Source organism: Callorhinus ursinus, unplaced genomic scaffold (genome assembly GCF_003265705.2).
Source record: "Callorhinus ursinus isolate GAN/ISIS: 27379988/994484 unplaced genomic scaffold, GSC_fseal_2.0 scaffold25, whole genome shotgun sequence".
NCBI classification, from domain to species: Eukaryota; Metazoa; Chordata; class Mammalia; order Carnivora; family Otariidae; genus Callorhinus; species Callorhinus ursinus.
Window position 1 is genome coordinate 38,035,967 of NW_027397087.1, and position 27,377 is coordinate 38,063,343.

A 27,377-nucleotide genomic window follows, 5' to 3' on the forward strand; every position below is an offset into this window, starting at 1 on the left:
CCCCCCCCCCCCCCCCCCCCCGCTTCCATCCGCAGGATCCGCGATGGTGCCCTTGTGGGCTCTGTGGCTGGCCTGGGCTCTGCTAGGAGTGGCCGGAGCGTGCCCAGAGCCATGCGCCTGCGTGGACAAGTACGCGCACCAGTTTGCCGACTGCGCGTACAAGGAGTTGCGCGAGGTGCCGGAAGGACTGCCGGCCAATGTGACCACGCTTAGTCTGTCGGCCAACAAGATCACCGTGCTGCGGCGTGGAGCCTTCGCCGACGTCACGCAGGTCACGTCGCTGTGGCTGGCGCACAATGAGGTGCGCACCGTGGAGCCGGGCGCCCTAGCGGTGCTGAGCCAGCTCAAGAACCTCGATCTGAGCCACAACCTCATATCCAGCTTTCCGTGGAGCGACCTTCGTAACCTGAGCGCGCTGCAGCTGCTCAAAATGAACCATAATCGTTTGGGCTCGCTGCCCCGGGACGCACTCGGTGCGCTGCCCGACCTGCGCTCCCTGCGTATCAACAACAACCGCCTGCGCACGCTGGCTCCTGGCACCTTCGACGCGTTAAGCGCGCTGTCACATCTGCAACTCTATCACAACCCCTTCCACTGCGGTTGCAGCCTTGTGTGGCTGCAGGCCTGGGCCGCAAGCACCAGGGTCTCCTTACCGGAGCCCGACTCCATCGCGTGCGCCTCGCCGCCCGCGCTGCAGGGGGTGCCGGTGCACCGCCTGCCTGCCCTGTCCTGTGTACCACCCAGCGTGCGTCTGAGTGCTGAGCCGCCGCCTGAGGCTCCGGGCAGCCCCTGGCCCGCCGGCCTGGCTCTCAGGCTACACTGCGTCGCCGAAGGACACCCCACACCCCGCCTGCAATGGCGACTTCAGATCCCTGGCGGCACCATAGTCTTAGAGCCTCCCGTCCTGAGCGGGGAGGACAACGGGGATGGAGCGGAAGACGGAGAGGAGGAAGGAGATGGGACCGGGCCCACGCAGACGGAGGCCCCAACCCCGACTCCAGCACCCGCTTGGCCCGCGCCCCCAGCCAACCCGCGCTTCCTGGCCCTCACAAACGGTTCCCTGTTGGTGCCCCTCCTGAGTGCCAAGGAAGCAGGTGTCTACACCTGCCGTGCCCACAATGAGCTGGGCGCCAACTCCACGTCACTGCGCGTGGCAGTGGCGGCCGCTGGGCCCCCAAAGCACGCTCCTGGCGCTGGCGGAGACTCTGAAGGGCAGGTCCCTACTTCTGAGCGCAAGTCCACAGCCAAAGGCCGGGGCAACAGCGTTCTACCCTCCAAGCCGGAGGGCAAAATCAAAGGGCAAGGCCTGGCCCGGGTGAGCGCCCTCGGGGAGACGGAAGCGGGGCCGGAGGAGGAGGAGGAGGCAGGTGAGGGAGAGGAAGCAGAAGACCAGGTCTCTGCGGATCCGGTGAAGGAGCAACACTGTGGCCACGGGGACCCGTCGCGGTACGTGTCCAACCACGCCTTCAACCAGAGCGCAGAGCTCAAACAGCACGTCTTTGAGCTGGGTGTCATCGCGCTGGACGTGGCGGAGCGCGAGGCTCGGGTGCAGCTGACGCCGCTGGCGGCGCGCTGGGGATCCGGGCCCGGCGGGGCGGCTGGAGCCGGGCGGCCCGGGCGGCGGCCGCTGCGCCTGCTCTATCTGTGCCCTGCGGGGGGTGGCGCAGCGGTGCAGTGGTCACGCGTGGAGGAGGGCGTCAACGCCTATTGGTTCCGCGGCCTGAGGCCCGGCACTAACTACTCAGTGTGCCTGGCGCTGGCAGGTGAGGCCTGCCACGTGCAAGTGGTGTTTGCCACCAAGAAGGAATTGCCCTCGCTGCTGGTTATCGTGGCGGTGAGCGTGTTCCTCCTGGTGCTGGCCACCGTGCCCCTGCTGGGCGCCGCCTGCTGCCATCTTTTGGCCAAACACCCAGGTAAGCCTTATCGTCTTATACTGCGGCCACAGGCCCCTGACCCCATGGAGAAACGCATCGCCGCCGACTTCGACCCGCGTGCCTCCTACCTCGAGTCCGAGAAAAGCTACCCGGCAGGCGGCGAGGCAGACGTCGTGGAGCCAGAGGAGGCTCCCGGGGAGGGCCTCGACGAAGACGCGGAGCAGGGGGACCCAGGTGGGGACCTGCAGAGGGAGGAGAGTCTGGCGGCCTGCTCACTGGCGGAGTCCCAGTCCAAGGCCAACCAAGAGGAGTTTGAGGCGGGCTCTGAGTACAGTGATCGACTGCCCCTGGGCGCCGAGGCGGTCAACATCGCCCAGGAAATTAATGGCAATTACAGGCAGACGGCAGGCTGAACCCCCCCGCCCGACTGGCCCGCCCATTCCCATCCCCCACCTTGGGTGCCTGGGAGCAGAAGCCTAGGGCTGGCAGGACATACGCCCACCACCCCACCCGCAACCTTCACTTACTCCGCCCCTTTACCAGCCCCAACCTTCACTACTGGGGACTTCCAGAGGGGAGTGGGACGACTGCACCAGTCCCCGGCCACCCATTGTCGTCATTGTCTTTGTGGGCTCAATTCCCCTCCACGGCAAGCACAGTTACTCGCTCTTCTCTCTCCCTATAATACACCACCCGCTGACCGTGAAGCGAAATCCACGCCTCTCCATTCCCACCGTAATTGTTATCTGCGAAATCTGCTCTGCAACCTGCCCCACCGTGGGCTCTGGAACCAGAGGAAACGGAGAAGACGTTGGAAATATCTGGTGGTAACGCTGTGGCCCGGGGTCAGCCCGGGACCCGGAGCAGCTGTCCCTTGCGTGGAGCGCTGTAGGGTCCCGCCTGGACCCCTACTCCATCCTTTCTGGGGTGCACGTCCCAGAAGCCAGGACTCGGTGGCAACTCCCTAGTTTTAGTTTCAAAGTCCCCTTCCGAGTGGGAAACAAACCCTTCTGTCCCCCCACCCCCAATCCGCTTCTGATCAGCTGGAGCCAAGCCCGGTGCCTGGGGCGCCTTTCAGCTCCGCGCTCCGATTTTCATATTTTCGCGGGGTTTGGGGAGGTTTTGTTTTGTTTTGTTTTTTCTTTTTCTTTTTCAAAGACAGCGATACTCCGGGTCTGGTTCTAACACCCCCTTCCAGGCTCTGGGAAAACTGGATGTGTGTGAGGGGGTAGGGCGTTTTCTCTCTCCCTCTCTTCTAACTTAAAGCGCCGCGGAACCGCGCTCCGTTTTAACGCGGAGAGCGTGGCCTTGGTCCTGGGTGAGTTTCGCTGTGGGTGACTTGGGGTTTCCGGAGTTCGAAGCACTCCACAGCTCCGCTTCCGCTGCTGCACGTGGCCCAGACCTGCGTTCGAGGTGCGCGGGGGAGGGGGGAGCAAAGGAAGCCAACCCGGGTCTCCCCCGGCCGCGTCTCGCGTAAGGGCTTGCGCCCTGGTTCGCACAAAAGCCTGCGCGTGCCGGTGCCGCGGGATCCGGATGGAAAAAAGCGCCTCGGTCCTCGCGTCTCTCCGCCCCGCCCCTCCTTCCACGAGAACAGTATTTGCCTGGCGTGTAGTCCTAGACGAGCGTGCTCTGTAGGAGAAGTCTGTGTTCTGTAAAGTGTGACCGTGTAGTGTAGGGGGGCGGGCGGGCAGGCAGGTGGGCGGGGAGGGAGGGGGCGGGAGGGTGGACGCGGCGCGGCGGCTGGGGCGGGGACTTTTTTTCATTTTTTAAAGTAAACTTCGGGATAGGGGTGGGAGGGGGTTCGGGCGCCGGGACCTGCCAGTCCGAGAAGCGCAGCACAAGCGCGGCCCGGGGCGGAGTAGTCCCCCCTCCCCGGAGCCCGCGCCCTTTTCTAAAGGCGTCTGTATGTAAACAGTCAATAAAACAATCGATTTGAACTGGGCTCGGTGACTCTTTGTCGGGGGATAGAGGAAGGAAGCCTGGGGGTTGCTGGAGGAAACCGCAGAAGGAAGGAGCCCCCAGGATCCTCCCATTGGGATCCTTTGTGTGATTTCGTGTTGGTTTGACTGTCCTGTGATTTTGCCAGGTGTTTACACCCGGCGCCTGCTCTTTCTTGGCGCCTCCAACTCCGAGATGCAGGGGGAGAAACCACGTGGGATTGGGGAGGCTGGAAATGAGTGTGGAGGGCTTGCAGGGAGGGTGGGGTGGGTCTCTGCAGATTGAACGCCGAGAGCTCTGGGATGCGTGCGTGAGTGTGTTGTGTAGGTGCCAAATCCTCCGTGGGTTGACACAGCCGCTATGATGGGGTGTGGTTGTGTGTGTGTGTGGACTGCCTCGTTTCTGTTTCAACTCCAATCCCTCCGTTCTCTGAGAAACCGGTGGGGGGGTTCATGGGGGCAAGACTGCTGCGGCTTGCACAGAAGAAGTCACAAATAACACAAACTACAGAGCAGGCAAATGACGGAGAGCAGAAAACCAACCCGTAAGGTTGGTTCCACAGAACAAGCTGACACTTTCAGTGGAGGAGTTGTGTGTGCATAGCCAAGCATGTGCCTGGGCGTGTGTGTGTGTGTGTGTGTGTGTGTGTGTGTGTTTGGGAGGGGGGTGTTCAGTGAATGATGGACAACTGACAAGGTCTGTGAGACTCTTGGGTGGGTTGAGGTGGGTGCACCTGCAGAAGCAGGGTTGAGAGCACAGATTTAATTGGCCTAGAAGTGAGGCTTCTTGTGTGGAGGAGAACAGGAGAAACAAAGGACCGGATCAAGAGTGGGTGCTGTGGTCCTGACCAGCTTAGAGTGCTGGGGTTGGGCTGGCTGTGTGTTTCAGCTGAACCCCGCCCCCCAAAATAGGGAGTGGCCGGGAAGGGAGCTATAAGAGGAAAAGTATAGAAATAGGGGAGCAGATAAAATTCCATCCTTACTCTCCAGCCTCCAGTCTCTTCTCCCTCACCCTGTCTGTAGGTACCAAGCCTTCCTAACTGGACCAATCCAGGCTGGGGACTGGGCCCAGGTCCAGGTACCTGGCTTTCTATCCTGGCCTGTCTTCTAACAGAGGCCATAGCAGTGATTCTTCTCATGGCCAGAGCCCTGGTTCCGGGCTCAGACCAGCAGATCTGTGTCAGAGAAAAAGTCTCTTCTGAGAATCACAGCTCAAGCCCTGCCCCTGCAGCTCACCTCACTGCCAGGGACACAGCTCAGAAATATAATCTTTTATTATAAAAGCTTTGTTTCACTTGAAAATGCTGCCTTTGAGCAGGGGGCAGGGGCTGGCTCAATTTCTATAACTGGTTCAGGAATCCACCCACATGATTGCATTTGGCAGAGGCCTGGCTGGGCTGGTGAGTGCTTAGCAGTTTGGGCCTAACCCAATTCTCTGGTCATGGGTATGCAGGGAGGGGGGAAAGAAGGGATCCTTCCTGTCCTCCCTGCCCTAGGAATTGGGGGTTTTTCCTGGAGAACCCCTAGAATCCTGAGTGCCCCGGGGGGATGTGTGTTCTGAGAGTTCTGCCCCTCCTTTGTCCTAGGCCAGGCTTCCTAATGGATGAACATACACATCTGAGCTGGCCTAGTGCTCTCGGGGCACAGCTAGGCCCAAAGGCTCGGCTCACAGGACAGGAACAGGTAGGTGCTGGAGGTGGAGGACCAGGGCGTCGTGACAGTCTGTTGACTCTCCGTTGGGATACCAGTCCCCTCAGGCCCTTACCAGCTTCTGCGTGAAATGGATGATTGGCACATGCACAAAATGGGCTCCAGCCTCTGGCCTTCCTTCTGTCTCTTTTTAAATTTTATTCTTTCATTTCGTCCCCTTCTCTCCTCTCTCTTCTCTTTTTCTTTCTGCATCTCCCTTATTTGTTCCTCAAAGAATCTCTTAAAATCCCAGGGTTGGAAGGAACCCTGAAGCCTTGCCTAGCTGAGGCTTCAATCTTTTCTACAGAGCCTTCATCAGGTGGTTGTAGGACCTCCATTGTGTTCTCCAGGGATGGGTGTGGTGTCCACGTGGGGTGTTTGTCCAGATCAGATGAGGGTCCCCAAACGTGGGGCGATGATTGGGTGGAAGCCGGTGGCAAGGGAGGGGAAAGAATTCACCTGAGGCAGAACAAAGGAGATCAAAGCTTATTGCATCCATCGCAAGGGAGCAGGGGGGCAGGGCCCCAGAGGAAAGGTTGTCTGCAGCCGAGTCAGTGGGTGGGCACTGTTTTTAAAGGGGGAAGGTGAGCAGGTATGGTGACTATGGAATTTCCCCTTTTTGATAACTGTGCCTGGTTGTAAGTAGCCCGTTGGTCAGTTAGAGCCTATGGATATTTTGAGGTGGGAACCCTGATGGGCCATCCGTATTCAGCCAGGGGGGCCCTGTGGGCCCTTTCTACATTCCATTGCTCAAGCCTGTGTGCCTCTATTATGGGGAGCTCACTATTCACTCTGTCCCCCCAGGAAACCAACTGTTGAGCAGTTTAAAGCATGTCTCTCCCTCTCTTCCACCCCTTAGGCCTGATTCTGCCCCTGGCACATCTCTATGGGAACCCACAGAGGTCTGCCAAGTGTGTACCCACCCCCATCCCTCACTCCAGGGCTGTAAAGCTTTCCATTCAAAGCAGATTTTTTTCTGTGTCTCCAGGTCCTGTGCTAACTTAGCTCTCTCTCCTGTGTATTTTGTCATAAAACTTACCTGGATGCAGCAAGGGAATGGAGTCCAATGGGTTGAGGAGTGTGTGTGTGTGTGTGTGTGTGTGTGTGTGTGTGTGTGTGTTGTAAGCACGTCTTGAGGGGACCTGGTAAATGGTCAGAGAATGCAATATGACAGCAGTAGCCTTGGAACTCAGAGCAATTTATCAGGAGTAGTAATTCTTTGAGCTACAGAAACCAGATGCCCAGGATATGGCCTTGAATCAGATTGGAAACCTGTCTGCAGAAAGGTGATTTGAAAGAGTGCCCCCCGCCACCGCCCCTGCCCAAGTGTCTCCTAAAGATCAGCTGGAATGAGAACCATCTTGAAGATCATTAGAGAAAGTCCATTAATACAAAAGGACAAAGGGATGCAGGGCTTCTTTGAGAAGAAGCATCTGGACCGGGTCCAGGGCTTCTTGATCTTGTGTTTAGAATGCAGCCCTCCACCCATGACATTGGAATAACAACCACAACTAAAGCTAACATTTCTAAAGATTACTTGAGTCGGTAAATGTTTGGACAGTTAATCCCTCGAGGTGATGCTAATCTTGATTTTTCCCTCCTTGATCTCAGGGCAAAGCATTTTGGTAGGTAAAGGAAAGGGGGTGGCACTTTGCAGCAGATGTCTTGCCCCAGATTTGTTAATATCCGAGCACCAGTTATGATATACTCCACAGGGAAAGAAGGACCCTCTGCACAACAGGAGGCATCGTCCACAGGGAAAGAACCATGATGTCTGAGCAACTGAGCAAGAGAAACTGGGGGACCCTTACCTTTCAGGGATCAGGTACCTTCTCTGCCAAAAAAAACCAACCTCAGGGACTAGGACCTAAGAAAGGCCCCTTGTAGGGGGATTTGTGAAGTCTGACCTAACAAATACCCTTGCCTTGTAAATCGCCAACACAAAGATTGTGACAAGAGCAATTCTTTTGGAAAATTGGGGATGGAGCAAGCAGAGCCAATTCAGTTGTAATGTGTCAATTAATTGTTTGCATTTGTAACACACCCACCTACACATATGTGTTCAATGACAAGATTTTGCCTTAGGACTCAATAGAGAATAATATACTGAAAATGGAAGATCTGCTGTGACTGGCATATAAAAGAGATTGAATTAGAAAATGTCTTGCAGTATTAGCATTTAATTCAAAATATGGCCAGTTTTCCTAATGAGACTTGATATGGATTTTTTGAAAAAGCCATCCAGAGACCCCATGATGGGCAGAAAATAAAACCAACTCATTGCGTTAAATCAGTTGGAAAGACTTTGTACCATCCTTTGGTTGAGTAAGTAATTTAGGTAATTTGAAGATGATATGATTTTTTAAATTGTGCTAATTGCACATGCTTTGTCTGGACATGTGAATATAAGTTTAATAATTAAGTTTTAGTCCACATGGAATAAGGAAAATAAATGTTTATATTTTTATCAACTGTTTACTGCTTAAACATGTCCCCTTGTGTATTAGGAGTTAATTTGGTTTTGTCAAATTAGATGCACTTTCTCTTAGCAACACTCTAGCAAACTGGTCCTTAAATTGAGTCGAAAAGCCATTCAAGGCGTCCAACCATTTGAGAGAAAAACTGCCACAATCATAAACATCAGAGAGGAACTTCCTAAGAATTGATCAGTGTTGAAATAGGGAAAGAATGGGAATGGAGAATTAATTATCAATGCTTTTTTTTTAGTACAAGTGGCTTACTGTGTATTTAGACAGACTAAAAATGCTAATGGTTGCCTAATAAATATTAAAATAAGTAAATTAAATGAAATTAAAATGACTTATTAATACTACCAACAGTAGCTAACAACTATTGAACTCTTAACCATATTTCATGCACATACATACTGTGGAATTTATAAGAGTTATTTTATTAATCCTTATGATAATCTTGCATGGTGATAATATTATTTCAACTTAGGCAAAGAAAACAAAAAGCAGAGAGGGTTAGAAATTTGCTGAAGGTCACATAGCTGGTGATTTGCAGGGTTGAGGTTTGTGCTTTGCAACAGACCTCTTAGCCACAAAGCCAAACCTCCTTCTGATACCTCTATAAATCAGTTTAAGTGAAGGATAATATATTTTATATATTGTTAAATTTGCCTGATTATGAAGTTTGTCTAGAAAAAGAGTTTCTCTTGCTGTCTCTCTTATTTCTCAAAATCGCAATTTTTTTCCCAATTGTAAAAGTTATGCATGATTAAATGCAAATGGGTATAGCTACTTTGGAAAAATATTTGACAGTATACAAAGGTGAAAGATACATTATAGCTTGTGACTTAGCAATTTCACAGGCATCTATCCAATAGAAGTGAGCACTTAAGCCCATCAAAAGACAAACGGGTCTTTCGGTGGACACAAGTGCAAGAATGTTTGTAGTAGCTTTATTTGTAATACGCCAAACTGACAATAACCCACATATCCACCAAGAGTAGAATGGGAAAAAAACTGTGGTATATTCATGTAATAGAATAGCACACAGCAATGAAAAAAAACAAAAAACAAAAAACAAGCTGCAACTACACACAACAGCATGGACGCCATGATGTTGAGGGAAATAAGCCAGGCACAAAAGAATGTGTAACGTGTGATTTCATTCATATGAAGTTCAAGGCAGGCAAAACTAATTTGGGAGGAAAGAAGTCAGAATAGTGTTGGAACGTACTGACCAGGGAGCTTCCCATCTGGTTCAGTTCAGTCTCCTCAAGGGAATGTGTAGGTGTAGGGTGTTATCTCCACCCTCCACACCCCACCAGGGGTCTAGGGCTTTACACTCCTTCATCTTGAGCAATGGTGGTCCTGGGAAAGCGTAAGAACTGACATCACCTGGGCCAAGTCAGACAAGGGGCTAAGCACAGCCTCAGGGCAGAGCTGAGAGGTGCTATTCCTGACTGTAAATTAAATGGAGGTTTACCCAGTAAGGACTGTATGGAGAGCTAGCCTGTGGCCCAGGGCCAGCCTGCTGGTGACGCTTGCTAGGGGGAAGCCTGGGAGATCCGTAGATATGACTCAGCTCCCACTGGACACTCTCACAAAGGTCTTGTGCTGCTTTCACACCGCAGTGGAGCCCGTAACTCTTTTGCAAGGTTGCCCAGAATCCTGCTGGTCCCAACATAATAATTTTCTCTCTGGGTAGCACTGCAGCAACTTCTGGCACGGGCTTCTTCTGACTCAGACCAATAAAACTCTCCGTGTTTACTTTTGGAGTTCAGTTCTTAATTCATCAATTTTTAAACTTTATTCATTTTAATGTACGCCTTTAGAGCTATTAATGTCCCCCTAAGTGCCATTTTAACAGCAGGCCCCAAGTTTTGATAGGTAGTGTTTGCATTGTCATTTAGTTTTAAATATTTTATTTCGTGAGATTTGTTCTTTGGTTCATGAATTATTTAGACACATGCTTTTACATTTCCAAATGTATGTGTTTTTTTTTTTCCTGCCACTTTTGTTTTTTTGGTACTGATTCAGTTGTATCGTCAGAATTTAGACTGTATGATATTGGTTATTGGTTATTAAATCTTGCTCTGAGGAATAGTATGTAGTGAATTTTTGTGAAGGTTTATGTATGTTTGAAAAAAAATGTTCATTCTTGAATTGGGTTTGTGATTATGTGTTCATTAGGTCAAGTCTGCTAATTTTATTGTTTATGTCTTCTATTTCCTCACCAATGTTTTGTTCGGCTTGCTCTATTAATTTCTGAAGATGTGTCCAAATCTCCTTCCGTGATTATGGATTTGTCAATTTTTTTTGTCATGTTGCTCATTTTGCACTGTATATTTTTGAGGCAATGTCCTAAGGTGTATTCTTTTCCAGTTGAATTTTTATTGGAATATAACATACACACAGAGAAGTATTTTCACAAAGAGAAAGCATGTACAAACAGCCCTCAGATCAACAAAAAGAGAATGATGAGGCCCTAGCAGCCTCCCCTTCTTCTCTTCCCTCACTCCCCTGCCTCCTCTCTCCTGTCTTCTAACAGCATCAATTAGTTTTTTTTTTTTTAAGATTTTATTTATTTGATAGAGAGTGACACAGCGAGAGAGGGAACACAAGCAGGGGGAGAGGCAGAGGGAGAGGGAGAAGCAGACCTCCTGCGGAGCAGGGAGCCCGATGTGGGGCTCGATCCCAGGACCCTGGGATCATGACCTGAGCCGAAGGCAGACGCTTAACGACTGAGCCACCCAGGCGCCCCCAGCATCAATTAGTTTTGCCTGTACTAACATTCTGCTTGTGAGATTCATCCGTGTTATTGCATATAGCACATTGCATCGTGTTATTGCATATGTTGTTCATTCTCACTATTATATAATGTTCCATTGTGTGAATATACCAATTTCACCATTTATTCATACTACTGTTTTTGGACATTTATGCTGTTTCCAGTTTTGGGCCATTAGCAATCATGCTGTTGGGGCGCCTAGGAGGCTCAGTTGGTTAAGCATCTGCCTTCTGCTCAGGTCTTGATCCTAGGGTCCTGGGATAGAGCCCCTCGTCGGGGAGGGGGTCCCTGCTCAGCAGGGAGTCTGCTTCTCCCTCTCCCTCTGCCCCTCCCCCACTTGTGTGCTCACTTTCTCTCTCTCTCTCTCTCAAATAAATAAATAAATAAATAAAATCTTTAAAAAAGAGAGAAATAATGCTGTTGTAAACATTTCTGTATCTGTCTTTTGGGGAACTTATACATTTTTGAGGGACTGGAATTACAAGGCAGTATAGTATACATATGGTTAGCTTTGGCAGATACTGCCAAACAGTCTTGCAATATGTACCAACTGACCCTTGCACCAGCAGTGAGAGTCTTCAATCAACACTCAGCATTGTCTGCTTTGGGTTATAGACATTCTGCTGGGTGTGGAACAGCATTGCACTGTGGTTATAATTGACATTTCGCTGATTAATACATTGAATGCTGTTGTTTACTGTCCATCTGGATAGCCTCTTATGTAGTAGTGTCTTTTACTCCTTCCATTTGGAATAAGAATCCTTTTCTTATTGATTCATAGGAGTTTTTTATATTTTCTGGAATATGAGTCCTTTGTATTTAAAATGTCTTCTCCCTTGCTATAGTTTTCTTCTATTTTCACTCTTTAAAAAAAAATTTATTTATTTGAGAGAGAGCACGCAAGCACACACATGAGCAGGGGGAGGGACAGAGGGAGGAGGGAGAGAGAACCCCAAGTAGATTTCCCACTGAGCATGGAGCCCCACTCCATCTCACCACCCTGAGATCATGACCTGAGCCAAAATCATAAGTCTGATACTTAACCAACTGAGCCACCCAGGCACCCCTATTTTCACACTTAATGGTGGCTTTTTTTTTTTTTTAAATAAAAAGCTGTTCTTAATTTTAACACATTCCAGCTTACTGATTTTTTTCTCTATGGTTAGAACTTTTTTGGACCATGTTTAAGAAATTTTTGCCTATCCCAAGGTCATGAGATTATTCTCCTATGTTTTCTTCTAAAAGCATTATTATTTTACCTTTTACACTTAGTCTACAAGCCATCTGGAAATTCCTTTTGTGTATGGAGTAAGGTGGGATCAAGATTCGTTTTTTTTTTCCATGTGGATATCCAGCTGACCCTACACCTTTTATTGAAAAGATGATCTTTTCCCCTCACTATAAAGCCTTGGCACCTTTGTCATTAGTTAGGTAACCATATATGTGTGGGATTTTTTTCTTTTTTTCTGGACTCTCTGACCCTGCTTCTGTCATCATGTCTCCTTCTGTGACTTTCCTGTATCCCTATTCTACTTTTAAGGATCTTTGCAATCACATTGAGGCCACCCAGACAATCAAGGATAATCTCCCCATTTTAAAGTCAACTGATTAACAATTTGGATCCTGTCTATAACTTTAATTCCCCTCTGCCTGTAACATTGTCACCGGTTCTGGGGATTAGGACATATATATCTTTGGAAGGCTATTAACCTTCCGACCACAATGAGTGACCCAGTTTTTCTGAATCCTCACCAGCATTTGGCAACATTACTATTTTTTATTTTAGCCATTCTAATAGGTGTGTGGTGATATCTCATTGTGATTTTCGTTTGCATTTCCCTAGTGGCTAATGACATTGAGCATCTTTTCATGTTTATACACCACCTGAATATCCTTTTCAGCAAAATGTGTGTTCATGTCTTTTGCCCATTTTCTCATTGGGTTTTTTTTTCTTACTGTTGAGTTTTGAAGTTCTTTATATATCTTAGATACTAGTCCTTTGTTGGATACATGGTTGGCAAGTATTTTCTCCCACTCTGTGTCTTGTCTTTTCATCCTCTCAAAAGGTCTTCCACAGAGCAGAAGGTTTCATTTTTTATGAAATCCAGTTTTCAAATTTTCCTTTTATGGATCATGCTTTTGGTGTCAGGTCAGAGAACTCTTTGCCTAGCCCTAGATCCTGAAGATTTTCTCCTATTTTTTCCTACAAATTTTGTAGTTATAGGTTCTACACTTGCATCTGTGATCCATTTTGTGATCCATTTTGAATTAATGTTCGTGAAAGACGTGAGGTTTAGATGGAGAGCGCTTTGCCTACAGATGTCCACTTGCTCTGACACCTTTTGTTGCAAAGGCTGTTCTTCTTCCATGGACTTGCTTTGCACTTTTGTTGAAAATCAGTTGGGCATATTTGTATGGGTCTATTTCTGGGTTCTCTATTCTCTCCCATTGATTTGTCCCTCCACCAATACTAGACTGTATGGATTATTGTGACTGCCTTAGCCAATAGAATGTAGCAGAAGTGCCATGTGACTTTAGAAATTGGGTCTTAGGAGGCCTCTAGCTCCCTCTTTCTCCCTCTCACCCTGATTACCAGGCTGTGAAGAAGCCTGACTAATCTCCTGCAGGATGAGCCACCACATGGAAGAGAACAGAGGCACACCAGCCAACAGCCATCACCAGCTGCCATACATATACTGAGGACATCCTGGACTCTCCCGCCCCAGTCGAGCCACCAGCTGACATCAGCCTCATGAGTGATCCCAGGGAAGACCAGCAGAAGAACTGCTCAGACCACCAACCCACAAGATTGTGAAAAATGAGAAATCACTTTTTGTCTTTAACCACTAAGCTTTGGAATGAATTGCCATGGAGCAATAGGTAAGTGAAAACACTTACATATCACATATAACTGGATTTTCAAAAATCCAGTCTGAATGCCTTTCTTTCCATTGATAACAACGTATTCACAATTTATTGTACTGAATGGTATGTTTGGATCTCTTCCTATCACCTTATTTTGAGTTTCCTATCTACCATACTTTTGGTTTTCTTTTTTTTCCTCCTGTTTCTTGCCTTTTGTTAGATAGGTCAAGTTTGATTTATTGTAGTTCTCCTCTTGGGGTCTGGAAAGTACAAATTCTGTTTCATTCTTCTGGCTTTTCTATTGAGGAAACAAAGGAATATATCTGAACCTGTCTCTTCATTTTTCTTTGGCTATAGGGTGTGCTCTGGGTGTAATTAGATTGAATTTTACCCAACGGAAGGGAAGCTACTATTTGTGGCCTGGAAAAATAGAAAATACAGAGTAAAGCAATCAGAATCACCACAGGATAGGAATCCTATGGTCTGTGTGTGCGTGGGGGTATGTGTGGCTGTTTACTGGGAAATAGTTGAGGGATGCAACTCACCAGCAGTGGCCTCCTGCTCACCCGTCTGACACTTATCAAAAGCGTCAGTTTCTAGAGATTGACCACGTGTCCACAAAAGCCCATTGCTTACTCTTTGCTTGGTCTCAACCACATTTTAGGCAGACTTCCATCTTTCCTACAGACCTTGAACTCTGCTTTACCCCATGCCTGAGCAAGCACAAGAAAAGGGGAATGTATCCCCCTTACTAGCCTCTCCTGGAAACCGGCTGACCAGGAGACACTTTTTTGGTCAGACCTCACTGGCTTCCCCTCCAAACTTTCTGCTCATCTTTGCTTGCTTCCCCTCTACCCTATGAAAGAAAAGCCCTTTTCTGTTTTATTTTGTTTATTTATTTTTAAAGATTTATTAATTTATTTATTTGAGAGAGAGCATGAATGAGGGACAGAGAGAATCCACAGACTCCCTGCCAAACGCGGACCCCGATGCAGGGATGGATCCTGGGACCCCGAGGTCATGACCTAAGTGGAAACCAAGGCTCCTTAGCCTACTGAGCCAACCCAGGCACCGCCCCCCCCCTCACTGCCGCCGTTTGATTTTAAAATGCTTGCACATTTCTGAGATGGGAGTGTTCTTTCACCCTATTGCAATAATCTTTGTTTCTAATGAAAGTCTCTCCCTATCTAAACCTGGATTTGCATTTGTATGACAAGATATAATCCTCATTTCCTGGGACTGAAAACTTGGATAACAGCAGAAACCAGGAGGGTAGACTCCTTGCAGGCAGGAGGACCTTACTCACCTCTTCGCTGGAACATAGGCCACATTTGAAGCGTAACAGGTACTAACTATGTGTTTCATGAATGAATGAATGAATGAGTGAACGGAAAGTTGCACAACTCAGGAGATGGAGAAGGAAGCTGGGAGACTTGCCCCTCTTTGCCCCAGAAGCTAGGTTCTCCCCATTTATAGTTCCAGTTACCAAGGATTCTGGAAACACATCCTTCTGCCTTGGAAATATGTTCAGTCGAAAGCAGGAAGCTTTGAGTTACTTCTCATTTAGAACCTGATCACTAGAAGTCCTTTCTTCTGCAGGAATCCGTGAATGGGCAACAGCAATGGAGTTCACACGGTTACCTGTGACAGTCTCACGCAAAAGGAAAGAAAGGAAAGAAAGACAAAACATTTTGCCAGTGACTTGAGTTCCCTGCCGACGCTTGCCTTGCTGTCCCCCAGGTTTACTTCTCCAGCTTCTTGCAACTGGATGTCTACACGTGTCTCAGCAACAGCCTGGCCCGCCCGCGTGACTGAGGCAGGAAGTCGATCTGTTCAGCTCAGCTGCTCCTGACAAAGCTGAGTCGACTAAAATCTGTTCACCCTTCCCTTGAAGCGGCTGCTAAGGCCCATCCCCATCCCCTGGTGGCTTTGTCAGCCTTGTTTAGCTTTTCATCACTCTTGACCGGCTCTGGATTATTTCTGGATCCTATATCTGTCCCCTGACAAATCCCACATCTCTGCCAGCTTCCTGGTGTGTATAACTCGGAGAGGCATGGAAAAACGACATTGTCCAACAGAACCAGCATCCCACCGTGGCAAAAATAGACTCGTCAAAAGCAATTTGGGCACACATGAATGTCCCCAGTCACTGAACAGCCCTGGTTTTCCCCGTGGCGAGAGGTCCATGTTTAAGCATTTTTATGGACTGATTTTAATTTTGACGGCTCCTTCTCTTTCTCCCTTTTACTTAAAAAAAAAATCACTGAAGTCCATTTTTAGCTGATGATTCCTTCTCTGAGCCACAAGCTCAGAAACAATGTAATTATCCAACAGTGAGAGACATTCCGCCTGGCCCCGGTGCATGCTCTCTGGGGCTCAGGGTGCAGGCCAAGCCCTACTTATCTCCTCCTCTGGCCCCGCTTGTAGCTAACTTGTGGTCTGGTGGCGTGGCCCTCTGTCTTCCCCAGGAATCTTTTCCGACCAGCTGACCTCTGCCTGGTCCATCCCAGTGTGACAGAGTGCCTGTCTGTTCCCGGGGAGGGGGCTGAATGGAGCCGAGGTCCCGCCCGTGGATAACTGATGACAAAGGTCTGTCTGATCTGTGCACCCAGCGTGCTCCCTCTGCCAGGAATTCAGCTGTATCCCAGGAGCTGCATCCGCTCGCTCTCCCTGCCCCTCCCCAGCGCCGAGAAGGGAGGATATTATGGTAGTGAAATCCTCCCCTAGCTCACAGTGCCCAGCACTCGCCCCTCCCCCACACCGCCCAGTCACTAGAAGGCCTGGAAGCAGGCCTGATGATTACGGCATCGCCTCCTGCCTTTCCAGCTCGTGGAGGAGCTGTGCACTGGTCTAGAAAAGTCACCCTGAAAACCAGCTCTAGTTTGGGGAGGTGACACACTCTTGTTTTGTTCCAAGAGATGTTCTTCTGCTCTCTTTGCCATGGGGGGCATGCCTCCTGCGCTGCATGCATCAACCTGGCCGACCAGTGAGGGATCTGGTCACCACCTATGGAGGCTGAATCTCTCACAAATCCAGATGAGACAGGTATTTCTAAATCAATCAAGATTTTTCATCTCCTCCCCCGAAACACTAATGCTCAGTTGAACCATGGTAGCCACTGAATTAACCCCAGGCACATCACACAAACTCTCATTATTGTGTTGTGTCCTTGATTGCTTTATGAGACATAAGCAAAATTATGTTTCCTGATTCGGGGGTTGCAAGTAAAATGTCCTGTAGGGAAACAGAAGGGGCAGGACTTTCTTTCTTTCTTTCTTTCTTGCTTTCTTTCTTTTTTTTAAGATTTATTTATTTACTTGAGAGAGAGAGAGAATGTGTGAGGGTTAGGGGAGGGGCAGAGGGAAAGACTCCTCAAGCAGACTCCCCGCTGAGCACAGAGCCCAGTGCAGGGCTCCATCTCACCACCTATGAGATCATGACCTGAGCCTAAACCAAGAGCCGGATGCTTAACCAATGGAGCCACCCAGGTGCCCCAGAAGGGGCAGTTTTGCTAATGGATGCTGTAGCACTTCACAATGCAGAGCTGATTCTGTGAGCTACTCTAGCAAGCAGACATTCTAAACTATTCCAAGCAATGCGTTGAACATGGCAACAAAAACATGCTCTCCCTAGCTCTTGGGTATTTTGATCTGAAAAATGGAGCTTCAAATTGTTTTCCTGACTTTTAGGAAGATCTTAAGGAAATCACAGCATATATGAAATCAAAGATTGTTGCTATCTTTTCCAAATGCAAACTAGACTTTGCTCATCTATCTGCATATGTGGCAAATGGTGCAAAAATAAGTTTTGGAAAATTCTCTTCAGTCTGTGAACTTCTTATCAAAAAATTTTTTTACAAATCTTAGAGCCGAATGTCCTGCTTACCTTTTAAATAACATTGCATTAAAAAAAAAAAAAGGCGTGATTTGTTTACCTGTGATATTGAGACTTTCATAACAAAATTTTTGGTCACTTTTCAGTTTCCTCAAAGCTTACAGAAGCACTTAATGAGATTTCTTATTTATAGAAGTGGAAGGAGATAGCCTCCTTAGACATATGCCTACAAGATGTCTTGTAGAAAAGACGTGAAAACGTTGGCCTGCTGTAAAATGGTATTTTCAAAGTGTGGAAATTTCTCTAATTTGGAAATACACTGAGGAGGAGACTGGAGAAGGGGGTTACTGTAAAAATGGAAATTTACATGGTGTTTCCCCAAAACCATTTGATGACCTTCGGAGAGGCCATGCAAAAGGATGAACCAAGTGCACCTGACTAATTCCATTTAGGTTTAGGTGTGACAACACCCCACCCAGTGGGGAAAAAAAAATGACTCATTTCTTGGAAATAAGACTGCTTCAGAACTCAAAAAATTATCACCAGTAAAGGACAGCCAAGTTAACGGAACTTTCTGTTTCTTTACAAAACTATAACTTATCTGAAATCCAACTTCAATTTCACAAGTTCAGATTACCTCTGTGTTTTAAAACCATTTTTCCTGAGAAAAGAAGTTTAACCTCTGAAGACATTTGATGTGCTTTGAATTTAAAATGAGGACCATTTTAGACACGGATAGCTTCTATGAAGAATTTATGGATGTAAGGACCTGACTGACAAACCGTTGGTCTATCAAAGCAAGCCTGTGGGCACAGAGAGGATGGGCATTTGTGGAGAGGTGGAATTTAATCCCTACAGTTCTAAAAAGCTGCTCTTGCTGAAGTAAAATCTTAAGTATTCCATGATCAAACCCTTTGGTTGAGAGGATGTTTGCATGGTGTCATCACATTGAACTGACACGAGGAGCACGTGTAATGTGGGCTCGAGAAGAGCAGAGTGAATTTTACATTTGTCTCTATTTGGGTTTCACCACGACATGAAAGAAAAGGATATTCTAAAGGCTGCAGGAGATTCAGAGAAGTGTTACTGAATGAGGGAAACTGAAAGAGTAAAAATACCCACCTGCAACATAGGATGGAAGGAAACACGTCATTGTCATTTCTCTTTTTTTTTTTAAGATTTATTTATTTGAGAGAGAGAGAGCACGAGCCAGCAGGCAGAGGGGCAGAGGGAGAGGGAGAGGGAAAGAGAGAATCTTAAGCAGGCTCCACACCCTGAGCCTGACGTGGGGTTCGATCTCACAACCCTGAGATTATGACCTGAGCCACATTCAAGAGTCGATGCTTAGCCGACTAAGGAGCCCTTGTCTTTGTCATTTCTTGTTAAATATAGCTAATGTCTATTTAATTAATACTACAATACTTACATTTTCCTTTTTAGAAGTCTTAGATCTATGTATCTTAAGCATATACATTATTAGTCTGTAAAATGTAAATATCCAATACAGTTTAAAAAGTTAAAATATATTACAGTATTAGAGGATAGAGAGAGTATATAAATATTGTTATATTTTTCTCACATGTATTATATATTAATTAGTTCTGCTATTAATTAGTACTAATTGCCACTGTTGTTTTGTTTAAATAATAGCATTTATGTAACAGAAAGTAAAAATAAAGAATAATATGTAATTTCAAATAAATACTTATTTTCATATTTGTATAGTATATTTGTATTAAAGTAATAGCACATACACGTATAACTATTTATTATATATTATATTATGGATTTTTGTGGTCTGGCATGGCATGGCTGTGTCTTGGGTTGTCTTTCTTTTTAAAAAATATTTATTTATTTATTTATTTGTTTATTTATTTGAGAGAGAGAGCGCGCGTGGGGAGGGGCAGAGGGAGAGGAAGACAAGCAGAGCCCGAGTTCATGCCCTGAGCTGAAATCAAGAGTCGGTCGCTTTAATCAACTGAGCTACCCAGGTGCCCCTTGGGTTGTTTTTCTAAAGGGTGGTCACCCTGTTTGTCACTCAGTATTATGCTGAGAGTCATCCGAGTTGTGTTTATCAATAGATCTATTTTTTTTATTACACTGAGGAGTATTTTGTAGGATGGATATACCACTGTTATTTTTTTTTTTAAATCCATTCACTAGCTGATGGCCTTTCTTGCTATGTTCGTTTTTTGGTGATTATGTGCATGTAAGGTTCTGTATGAGCATATGTTTTTCCTTTTCTTGAGTAACTACCTAGGCAGAAATTGGTATGTTGAATGGTAAATGTATGCTTCACTTCGTGAGAAACTCTCAAGTTTTTTCCCAAGGTGGCTGCGCCATTTTGCGTTCCCCGCACCAGCAAGATGAGTTGCTCTACATCCGAGAGCGTTGGATAATTTGAGTTTAAATGTTTTCCCTTTTTCAGCCGTTCTGATAGATGCTCGGTGGTACTTCATTATTTAAAAATTCCACCGCAGCTATTTTGATTGACATTCACAACTGTCTCAAATGGAACAGCGACAGAAAGAAAACAGAGACTTCTTCCTGTGGAGCTGGAGAATGGGGCAGGTGTGGCAAGGGGCCTAGGAATGCGTGTGACGCTGAGCTTATTCCGGGTAAGGAATCCAGTTCTGGCTGAGCTGGTGCAGGAGTGGGGGGATCACCCAGACTCCCCTCCCCCAGAAGCTCACACCAGAGCCCTGAAAGTTGCCAAGAGGAAGGAAGGAATGGAGGGGGGAGGGGCGATGCTTGCTCAAAAGTTCATTCTCAGAGGGGGGCATCCACGAGCTGCCCATCCATCTGTGGTCAGTCTTGTCCCCTGCTCTGTCCCCAGAACCTGGCTTGCTGCCTGCCTCATGCCGGGAGCCCAAGAGAGACAGCGGAATGAATGAAGGAGTGTCGCTAGACCACCAGCCTTGCCACCTCTCCCCCGCCCTTTGCGGACATGGTCCCAGAGCAGCGACCAGGCTTCCTGCCAGCCAGGGGGAAAGCCCCCTCTGCTCACCCTAGGCCCAGTCTGTGGCCCATCTGGTCACTTCCTCACACCTGTCACACGTAACCGCCCCGCTGCGCCTCCTCTGGGGCCACTGACAAGCAGTCTCACAGCCCTCCCCGTGCCCCCACTTTCTGTCCCGCCCTACCTGCAGCGGTGCGAAGTCATCATTCCCAGCCCTCCGGGGCAGCCTCCCATCCACGCGTGCGCACTGGCCCCTCGGTGCCCACAGGAGAAAAGTCCTGCTCCCATCCTATATCCCAGCTCCCCCTGGCCCTCTGCAGCCTGGGGATTTTCGTCACATGCCACTTTTCACGTCTTCCATCCTGCCCTTTTCTGCTGGAGCCGCTTCCTATCCAGCCTGTGAGGCCCCTCAATGGAATGGAAGAACTCAGCCTGGAGAATCAGACAGACATGGGTTTGAACTCCGCTCCCCTTATGTCCTTAACCTGAGCCTCAATGTTCTCTTCTCCAAATGGGCAAGAAAAATACCTACCTTTTGTGTGGTTGCAAGGAGATGCAATGTATCAAGGGTCTGGCACATAGTAGGTATTTAAAGAATGGTAGATAATATTTTTGTTAATTTCTGCCTTGAGTAAGAAAGAAAAAAGGGCTGAAAACAGGGATAATTAAGGTGGGTTTTTTTTAATCCTCTTCCAGCCAAAACCCTGGGGGGTACTTCCCTAAAAACATCTGAGGAACTGCCTGGAAGAGATAAGATTTTAGGTGTGGTTGCTGCTGCCTCTCACCCTGGCATTTGGGGTCCCCCACCCAACCAAATAGCTCCCATACCTCAGGAGCTGGTCAGTCAAGATGCTCTCCACTACTCGTTTCTACTCCTTCCCTACCCATTGGCCAGCCTTCCTCCTTGGGAAAGAGATGAGATAAAAGACCAAGTGCACAATGGAAAGAATAGGAAGACCAGCCAGTGAAGGAGAACTCTCATTCTCCAGTGTGGGCAATAGGGATCATCTCAGGTGTGAGCCTCACCAAGGAAGAAGATAAAGATAAACCAACACCGGATGCCTGGGTGGCTCAGTCGGTTAAGCATCTGCCTTCAGCTCAGGTCGTGACCTCAGGGTCCTGGGATCAAGTCCTACATCAGGCTCCTTGCTCAGCAGGGAGCTTGCTTCTCCCTCTGTCTGCCACTCCCCCTGTTTGTGCGTGCCCTCTCTCTCTCTCCCCCCACCCCACAAATAAATAAATAAATCTTAAAAAAAAAAAAAGATAAACAAACAGAATGTGATCCTGATTAAGAGGAGCTCCCTGAGGGCAGTCGCTGAGCCAGGAATGGCCAGAGGGGGGACCACAAAAGACAAATGATGGTTAGACATCTTCCAAGAAGGGGACCTCAAAACTTTTCCAAAGCAATGGGCCTCCTTGGAGTAGAAGTTCCCCAGCATTGATAGCATTCTAGAAGGAATATTCTGATCATGCACTGGGGAGGTACATGAAGCTTCAAATGGGCTCTTTGGTTAGATGCCCTGGCAAACCCATTCTCATTCTGAGTCCTACAACTGAGAAAGCTTTGGGGTTTCAAAAGCCTTTCAGCTGCTTGAAAAGCAAAAATAAACAGAAGACACTCATACGTCAATAGCAAGTAATTAAGGAAAGCAGGGGCTATAAATACCAGGCAATGTCAGTGTAAGTAGATGTGTTCAAAGCTGGGTCATTTTTAGTATTTGGTGGAGGCATATTGTTCTTTTGATAATAATAATAAAGAAAGCAATTAGAAACTCCAGGAAAATCAAAAGCTGCACAAAAAGCCATGGCATACAAACAAAATGCGGTAAGCCTTTGAGCAATTGATGGAGCAAAGGAAAATTGGGTACATTTGACCTTGATGTGTTCTTAGTCACCTTTCAAGTAGCCTGGGCATCATGACATCAGAAGGACAGGAAATGTAATGATCAGAAGGACAGGAAATGTAATCCTGAGGTACATACTCCTTGGCTCAGTACTCACACAGGCATGAGAATGTAATATTGGTTTACTGGGGTTTTTCTACTTTTAAAATCAACATATGGACAAAATGCAACTGTTGTAATTTTGACTTCAAAACTTGCTTAAACATTATCATCTTCTAAAATGTGAAGGTAAGACTATTACAGACAGGCTGAGAGGCAGAAGAGTTGGAGGGAAGAGGAAAGACGGGAGCGGAAGATTTCTCATGTTCTACAGTGGGAAGTCATTAGATAGCATCTCCCTGTACAGAGCAGGAAGTAAGGGGCATTGTTTATAGCACAAATGTTACCAATAGAAGAATCAAGAATATTTTAACTAGGAAAAACCAGAAGGATGAACAGAGGGAAGAATAGGAGTATGTAAGTGAGCTAAGAGCTTATTTTGTAGACGCGTGTATGAGTTTCCTAAGTCTGCCATAACAAAGTACCAAAAACTGGGTGACTTAACAGAAACTGATTCCTCTTTTAAAGACTCTGTTTCCAAGTAGGGTCACATTCTGAGGTACTGGGGTTTAGGACTTCAACATACCTTTTTGAAGGGAATGCAATTCAACCCACAACAGGGAGTCATTAGATATTGCCTAAAGTTTCTACACTAAGACATGGTAGTCTATGCATATCATTTAGACTTACGCAGGTCAATATCACTTTGCTCCCGGAGCCCCGTGCTTTAGACGGTTCTGCTCTGGCCCTCCTTTGACCTAGAGTTGCCAGATTTAATAGAGTTTCAGGTAAACGATGAATAGGGCTTTTTGTTTATTAGTTTGTTTTTAGCATGAACATGTCCCATGTAATATTTGGGACATACTTATACTAAAAAATTATTGCTCTTTATCTGAAATTCAAATTTAACTGGGTGTTCTGATTTTTATCTGACAATCCCACCCTGGTCATGCCTTTCTAAGGCTAGTTCAATTGAGAGTTCTTGGATTTCTCAGAGGCCCTCACCAGAGCTAGACAGGCAGCCCCAAGCCCCAGCCCCCTAAATGAAACAGCCTGAGCCTGCTTCCAGAGGCCTCTGAAAGGCCATTTCAAAAGGCATACCGCATTTCGTTTGTATGCCGTGGCTTTTTGTGCAGCTTTTGATTTTCCTGGAGTTTCTAATTGCTTTCTTTATTATTATTATCAAAAGAACAATATGCCTCCACCAAATATTAAGCCTAGAGCTTTCATCCTTGCTTCTGGACCAGCCTTGGAGGATCTGGGGCCCTGGAATTCTCTGCCTAAATGAAACAGCCTGAGCCTGCTTCCAGGGCCTCTGTAAGCCTTTCACCCTGACCACTCCTCCCCAGGGAGGACTCTACCAAGGTGTGTGTCAGTTTGAGGGAGCTTGAGGATGTGGACAGAGCGTGGGTGTCTACCTACCTGCCGGCCCACCTGTATGCACAAGGCCCCGCAGGGTGCAGGATGGAGCTGGGGGTCGGAAGAGAAATAAGACAGCTGCAGGTTGGGGGCTGGGGCTTGGGGCTGCCTGTTTAGTTCTGGTGAGGGCCTCTGAGAAATCCAAGAACTCTCAATTGAACTTGGCCTTCAAGTTCTTATGAAGGACATTTGTCAAGGTAGGGGCATAAAACGTATTACACAGTTTGTAGGATTTATAACTGTTAAATATTTAGACACATGGTATGTGTGCCTCCAAATGTCCTTTGCCCCAGGCCCTGCAAATGTTATGGGCAGGCCTGATATGTAACCACAGCAGAACTAAAAACAGAAAACCATCCCAAACTGTTGCCTCTGGGGAATGGATGGGGGAAAAGGACAGAGGGGGAGTTTGATTTCCTGTATTAACATTTGCATTCTTTACTTTGTTTTGAAAATTATTCAAGTTCCCAACCTTTCCCTGAGCCTTCCTAACCCCAACGTTCACCTCTCTTCTAGGAGCTTCTGTAAACCTCGCTGGTTGTGCAGCATTCTGTCTGGACTGCTCTCCCAGAGGCCTCTGCAGCGGATGTCACTTCCCCGGGCCGACTGGCCGCCTGTCTCCTCTTCTTGTCTCTCCCAAGAGGTGGCCTTGGGCTGCGGTCAGCATGGCCTGTTGCCTGCCCCTCCTGTGGTCAGCAGCCCTGGCTGGACCACCTCCCCTCCCTCTGTCTCTAGGTGGGGCTCTGGCTCGCACCCCTGAGCCAGCCCCTCAGGGCTGGGAGAAGCCCAGGACCCTGTCTGCAGCCTCTTTCTGGTTGGTAGCAGGGAAATCTTGCTGCAGACTGACCTGTTGATGAGAAGCAGTGACCGCTGTGCCAAATGGCTCCGCTGTCAGCCCAAGGCTCAGCCTTGCTCCTGGCTGTCCCTGGCCTCACCCCGCCCCCTTCTCTTCCTGCTCAGTCTCTGCCTTCTCCTCTCTCTGCCCTGTCTCCCCGCCGCTCCTCTTGCCTGTCTTTGCGCTCTGCCCACTGCCTCATTTCCACGTTTGCTACGGGCCACAGGGGCTATTGCCACTCTCCCATTCCACACCCCAGAGCCTGCTTCTCCCACAGGGTTGCACTACATCCCCCCCCTTCCCGCCCCGCCAGCTACACCTGCACCCACATCGAGTCCTGGTCCTTCAAGCTAACAAATGGACCTTGGCACATGCCGAGCGTCCCACAGCTAATGTAGGGACTGAAATCCTGACCCTGTAACTCTGGCCCCAGTCTAAATAGAACCTTAATTCAAACACTCTCATTCATAACACTCCCGATCCTACCCCTTGCCTTTGGGAGGGGCGGGGGTGGAAAACTGGAATCTGCTGTGTGCCCTGGGCTGTGGCCAAGGTCTGGATTCCTGGAAATTGTGGGATCGGCCTGGGGAAGAACAAAAATAATTCTCATGAAATATGCCCCAGTTAGTGCGGCTGCTAAAAATGGCCCTGCAGACTAAGGGGAAGGTCAGGAGAGGGCAGCCAGGATGGTTCCGGGAGGGGGACCAGAAATACTGGCTGGAGAGGGGCCGGCGAGAGGGAGGGCAGAGCCACACAGAAGGGAGGAGCTGATGAGCCCCTGGGCAGGGTGAGGAGGGCTGGGGGCAGAGACTTCCTGCTGGACGGGCAAAGGCCAGTCTTCATCCATCCGTTCAACAACACTTTATTGAGCACCCACTCAGAACCAAGTGCCCACCCGCATGGAGCTCACATTCAGATTGGGAAGATGGACGGGAAACACTCCCACTGGGGAGCTGGCATTTGAACAAAGTCTCCAAAAACAAGAGGGAGTGAGCCCCGCAAATACAAGGGGACAGAGTCCAGTTCGAGAAAAGAGCAATAAGGGCAGCCCCGAGGTGCGAGCTGCTGAAGGGGGGGCCGGACGCGGTGAGCTAGGTGGAGCTGGGTGGAGATGAGGCTGGAGGCGGAGCCAGGGTCAGATCACTGAGGCAGTTTGTGTGTCAGGGAGGGTGTGTGGAGAGGAAGGTGGGAGCGGGAAAGGAAATGGGAATGGGAGGCGTCTGCTGGAGGTCAGCCTGGGGCCAGGCCGCCTCTGCCCGGGCTGGGCCTCTGGGCAGCAGCTGATGCAGAGGAGGGGATGGGGCCCGCCCTGCCCCGCCACCCACTGCTCAGGTGCACTCGTGAGCGTATGCACACACCGCCCCTGGACCCACATGTGTGCCTGCACCCACAGTCCCGCACGCACACCCAGCAAGGCTCCCATGCATACGAGTAGAATCGACTGCACGGGAACACACGCATGTGCGCGGACTCCTCACTCATTAGAATATCAGGGCTCTAGGACATTAGATTGTCTCATCCAACTCCCACGCAGACAGAGAAACTGAGGCCCAGAAAAGGAAGGGACTTTCTCAAATCCCACAGTCTGATGGTGGTGGACAGATCTCAGTCCCTTCCACAAGCACACACATGTACACACACCCACATTGAGTTCCCTCCCTAGCCCCGTCTTGTCAAGAGCCCAGGCGGGCCTCTCCATCCCAGGAAACCCCCAGGAAACTTCAACCAGGTCTGCCAGGAGCTCCTGAGCTTCCTCACAATGAACCCCACGAGCTGAGGAGGGAAGACAGGGTGGGATGGACATTCTTAGAATGTCCTATCCTAAGGCACCATGTGACCCTGTCCCTGTCCCAGTGTGACTCTGGGTACATCCCAGGCACTGTGTGACCCTGGGCACATCCCTGTCCCAGTCTGGACCCTGAGTGCCTATCTGAAAACGAGGTAGAGAAAGTGACCTCTACAGTATTTTATTTCTGGCATTTGATGGCCATGCAATTCGCTTGTTCATCAAGTCAAGGAATATTTATTGAACATCTTTTCTGTGCCAGGGGTTAACAGAAACCGGGAGGACAAGATGTCTGCCTTCAACGGGCTTCCTCTCTAGCAGAGGACTCTCACATTAAACATGTAGGAATAGATTTCTGCCAAGTGAAGTAACTGAGGAAAGCTCCAGTAGGAAAGACAGAGTCCCAAACAAGCCAGCCAGCAAGGGAACAGGCCATGTAGACAGAAGGAAGCCTAAACGGAAAAACGGGAGAGCTATTACTATATGCACAGAAATCAAATATAGTATCCTTGCAACAAGAACGGGGTACAGCATGTTTTAAAGAGAACATTCAGCAAATGGAAAGGAATCCTTGAGATTTAACATGTATACAGCAAACACTCTATGAGAAGGGTAGAATGGTAACAGAGAGGAGACCTCCTCGAAACGGGCACAGGAAGGCACAGAGATGTGACAAAGGAGGGACCAGCGAGTCAGGGGTCCCTCTGGGAAGAACCACGTCTCGTTAACTGGGGTTCCAGAAAGAGAGAACAGACAAAATGGAGGTCAGGAAATCTTAAGATTTCCTGTAAATCAAAAACCTTCCCAGAGCTGGAGAACATGAATTTCCGATTTGAATGGGTAGGCCCTCAGCAAGGCACAGCAGGGTGGATTATCCACTCATGGAGAGAGAGCAGGTCCTACAGGCTTCTGGAAAGACATATCCCAGGTGGTGGGCACAGAATCGATGCCCCACCAGCTGTGGAGCCCCCCACACC

The 27,377-nt window shown here is 48.3% G+C and overlaps 1 protein-coding gene across 8 annotated transcripts in view; it reads left to right on the forward strand.

Annotated features, from left to right (window-relative positions):
- The window catches only part of ISLR2 (immunoglobulin superfamily containing leucine rich repeat 2), a 16,503-nt gene extending 12,939 nt beyond the window's left edge, over positions 1-3,564 (forward strand). For 6 of the 8 annotated variants that reach the window (XM_073877347.1, XM_073877349.1, XM_073877348.1 and 3 more), the window contains 2 exons: positions 36-2,108; positions 2,583-3,564. In XM_073877347.1, coding sequence (XP_073733448.1) covers positions 44-2,108; positions 2,583-2,842 — 2,325 coding nt within the window. In that variant the 5' untranslated portion in view covers positions 36-43 and the 3' untranslated portion in view covers positions 2,843-3,564. Of the gene's footprint in view, positions 1-35 lie in introns of all 8 variants that reach the window. The other 2 variants (XM_073877353.1, XM_025884041.2) reach the window with 2 other exon arrangements.
- Positions 3,565-27,377: the final 23,813 nt, after the last annotated feature.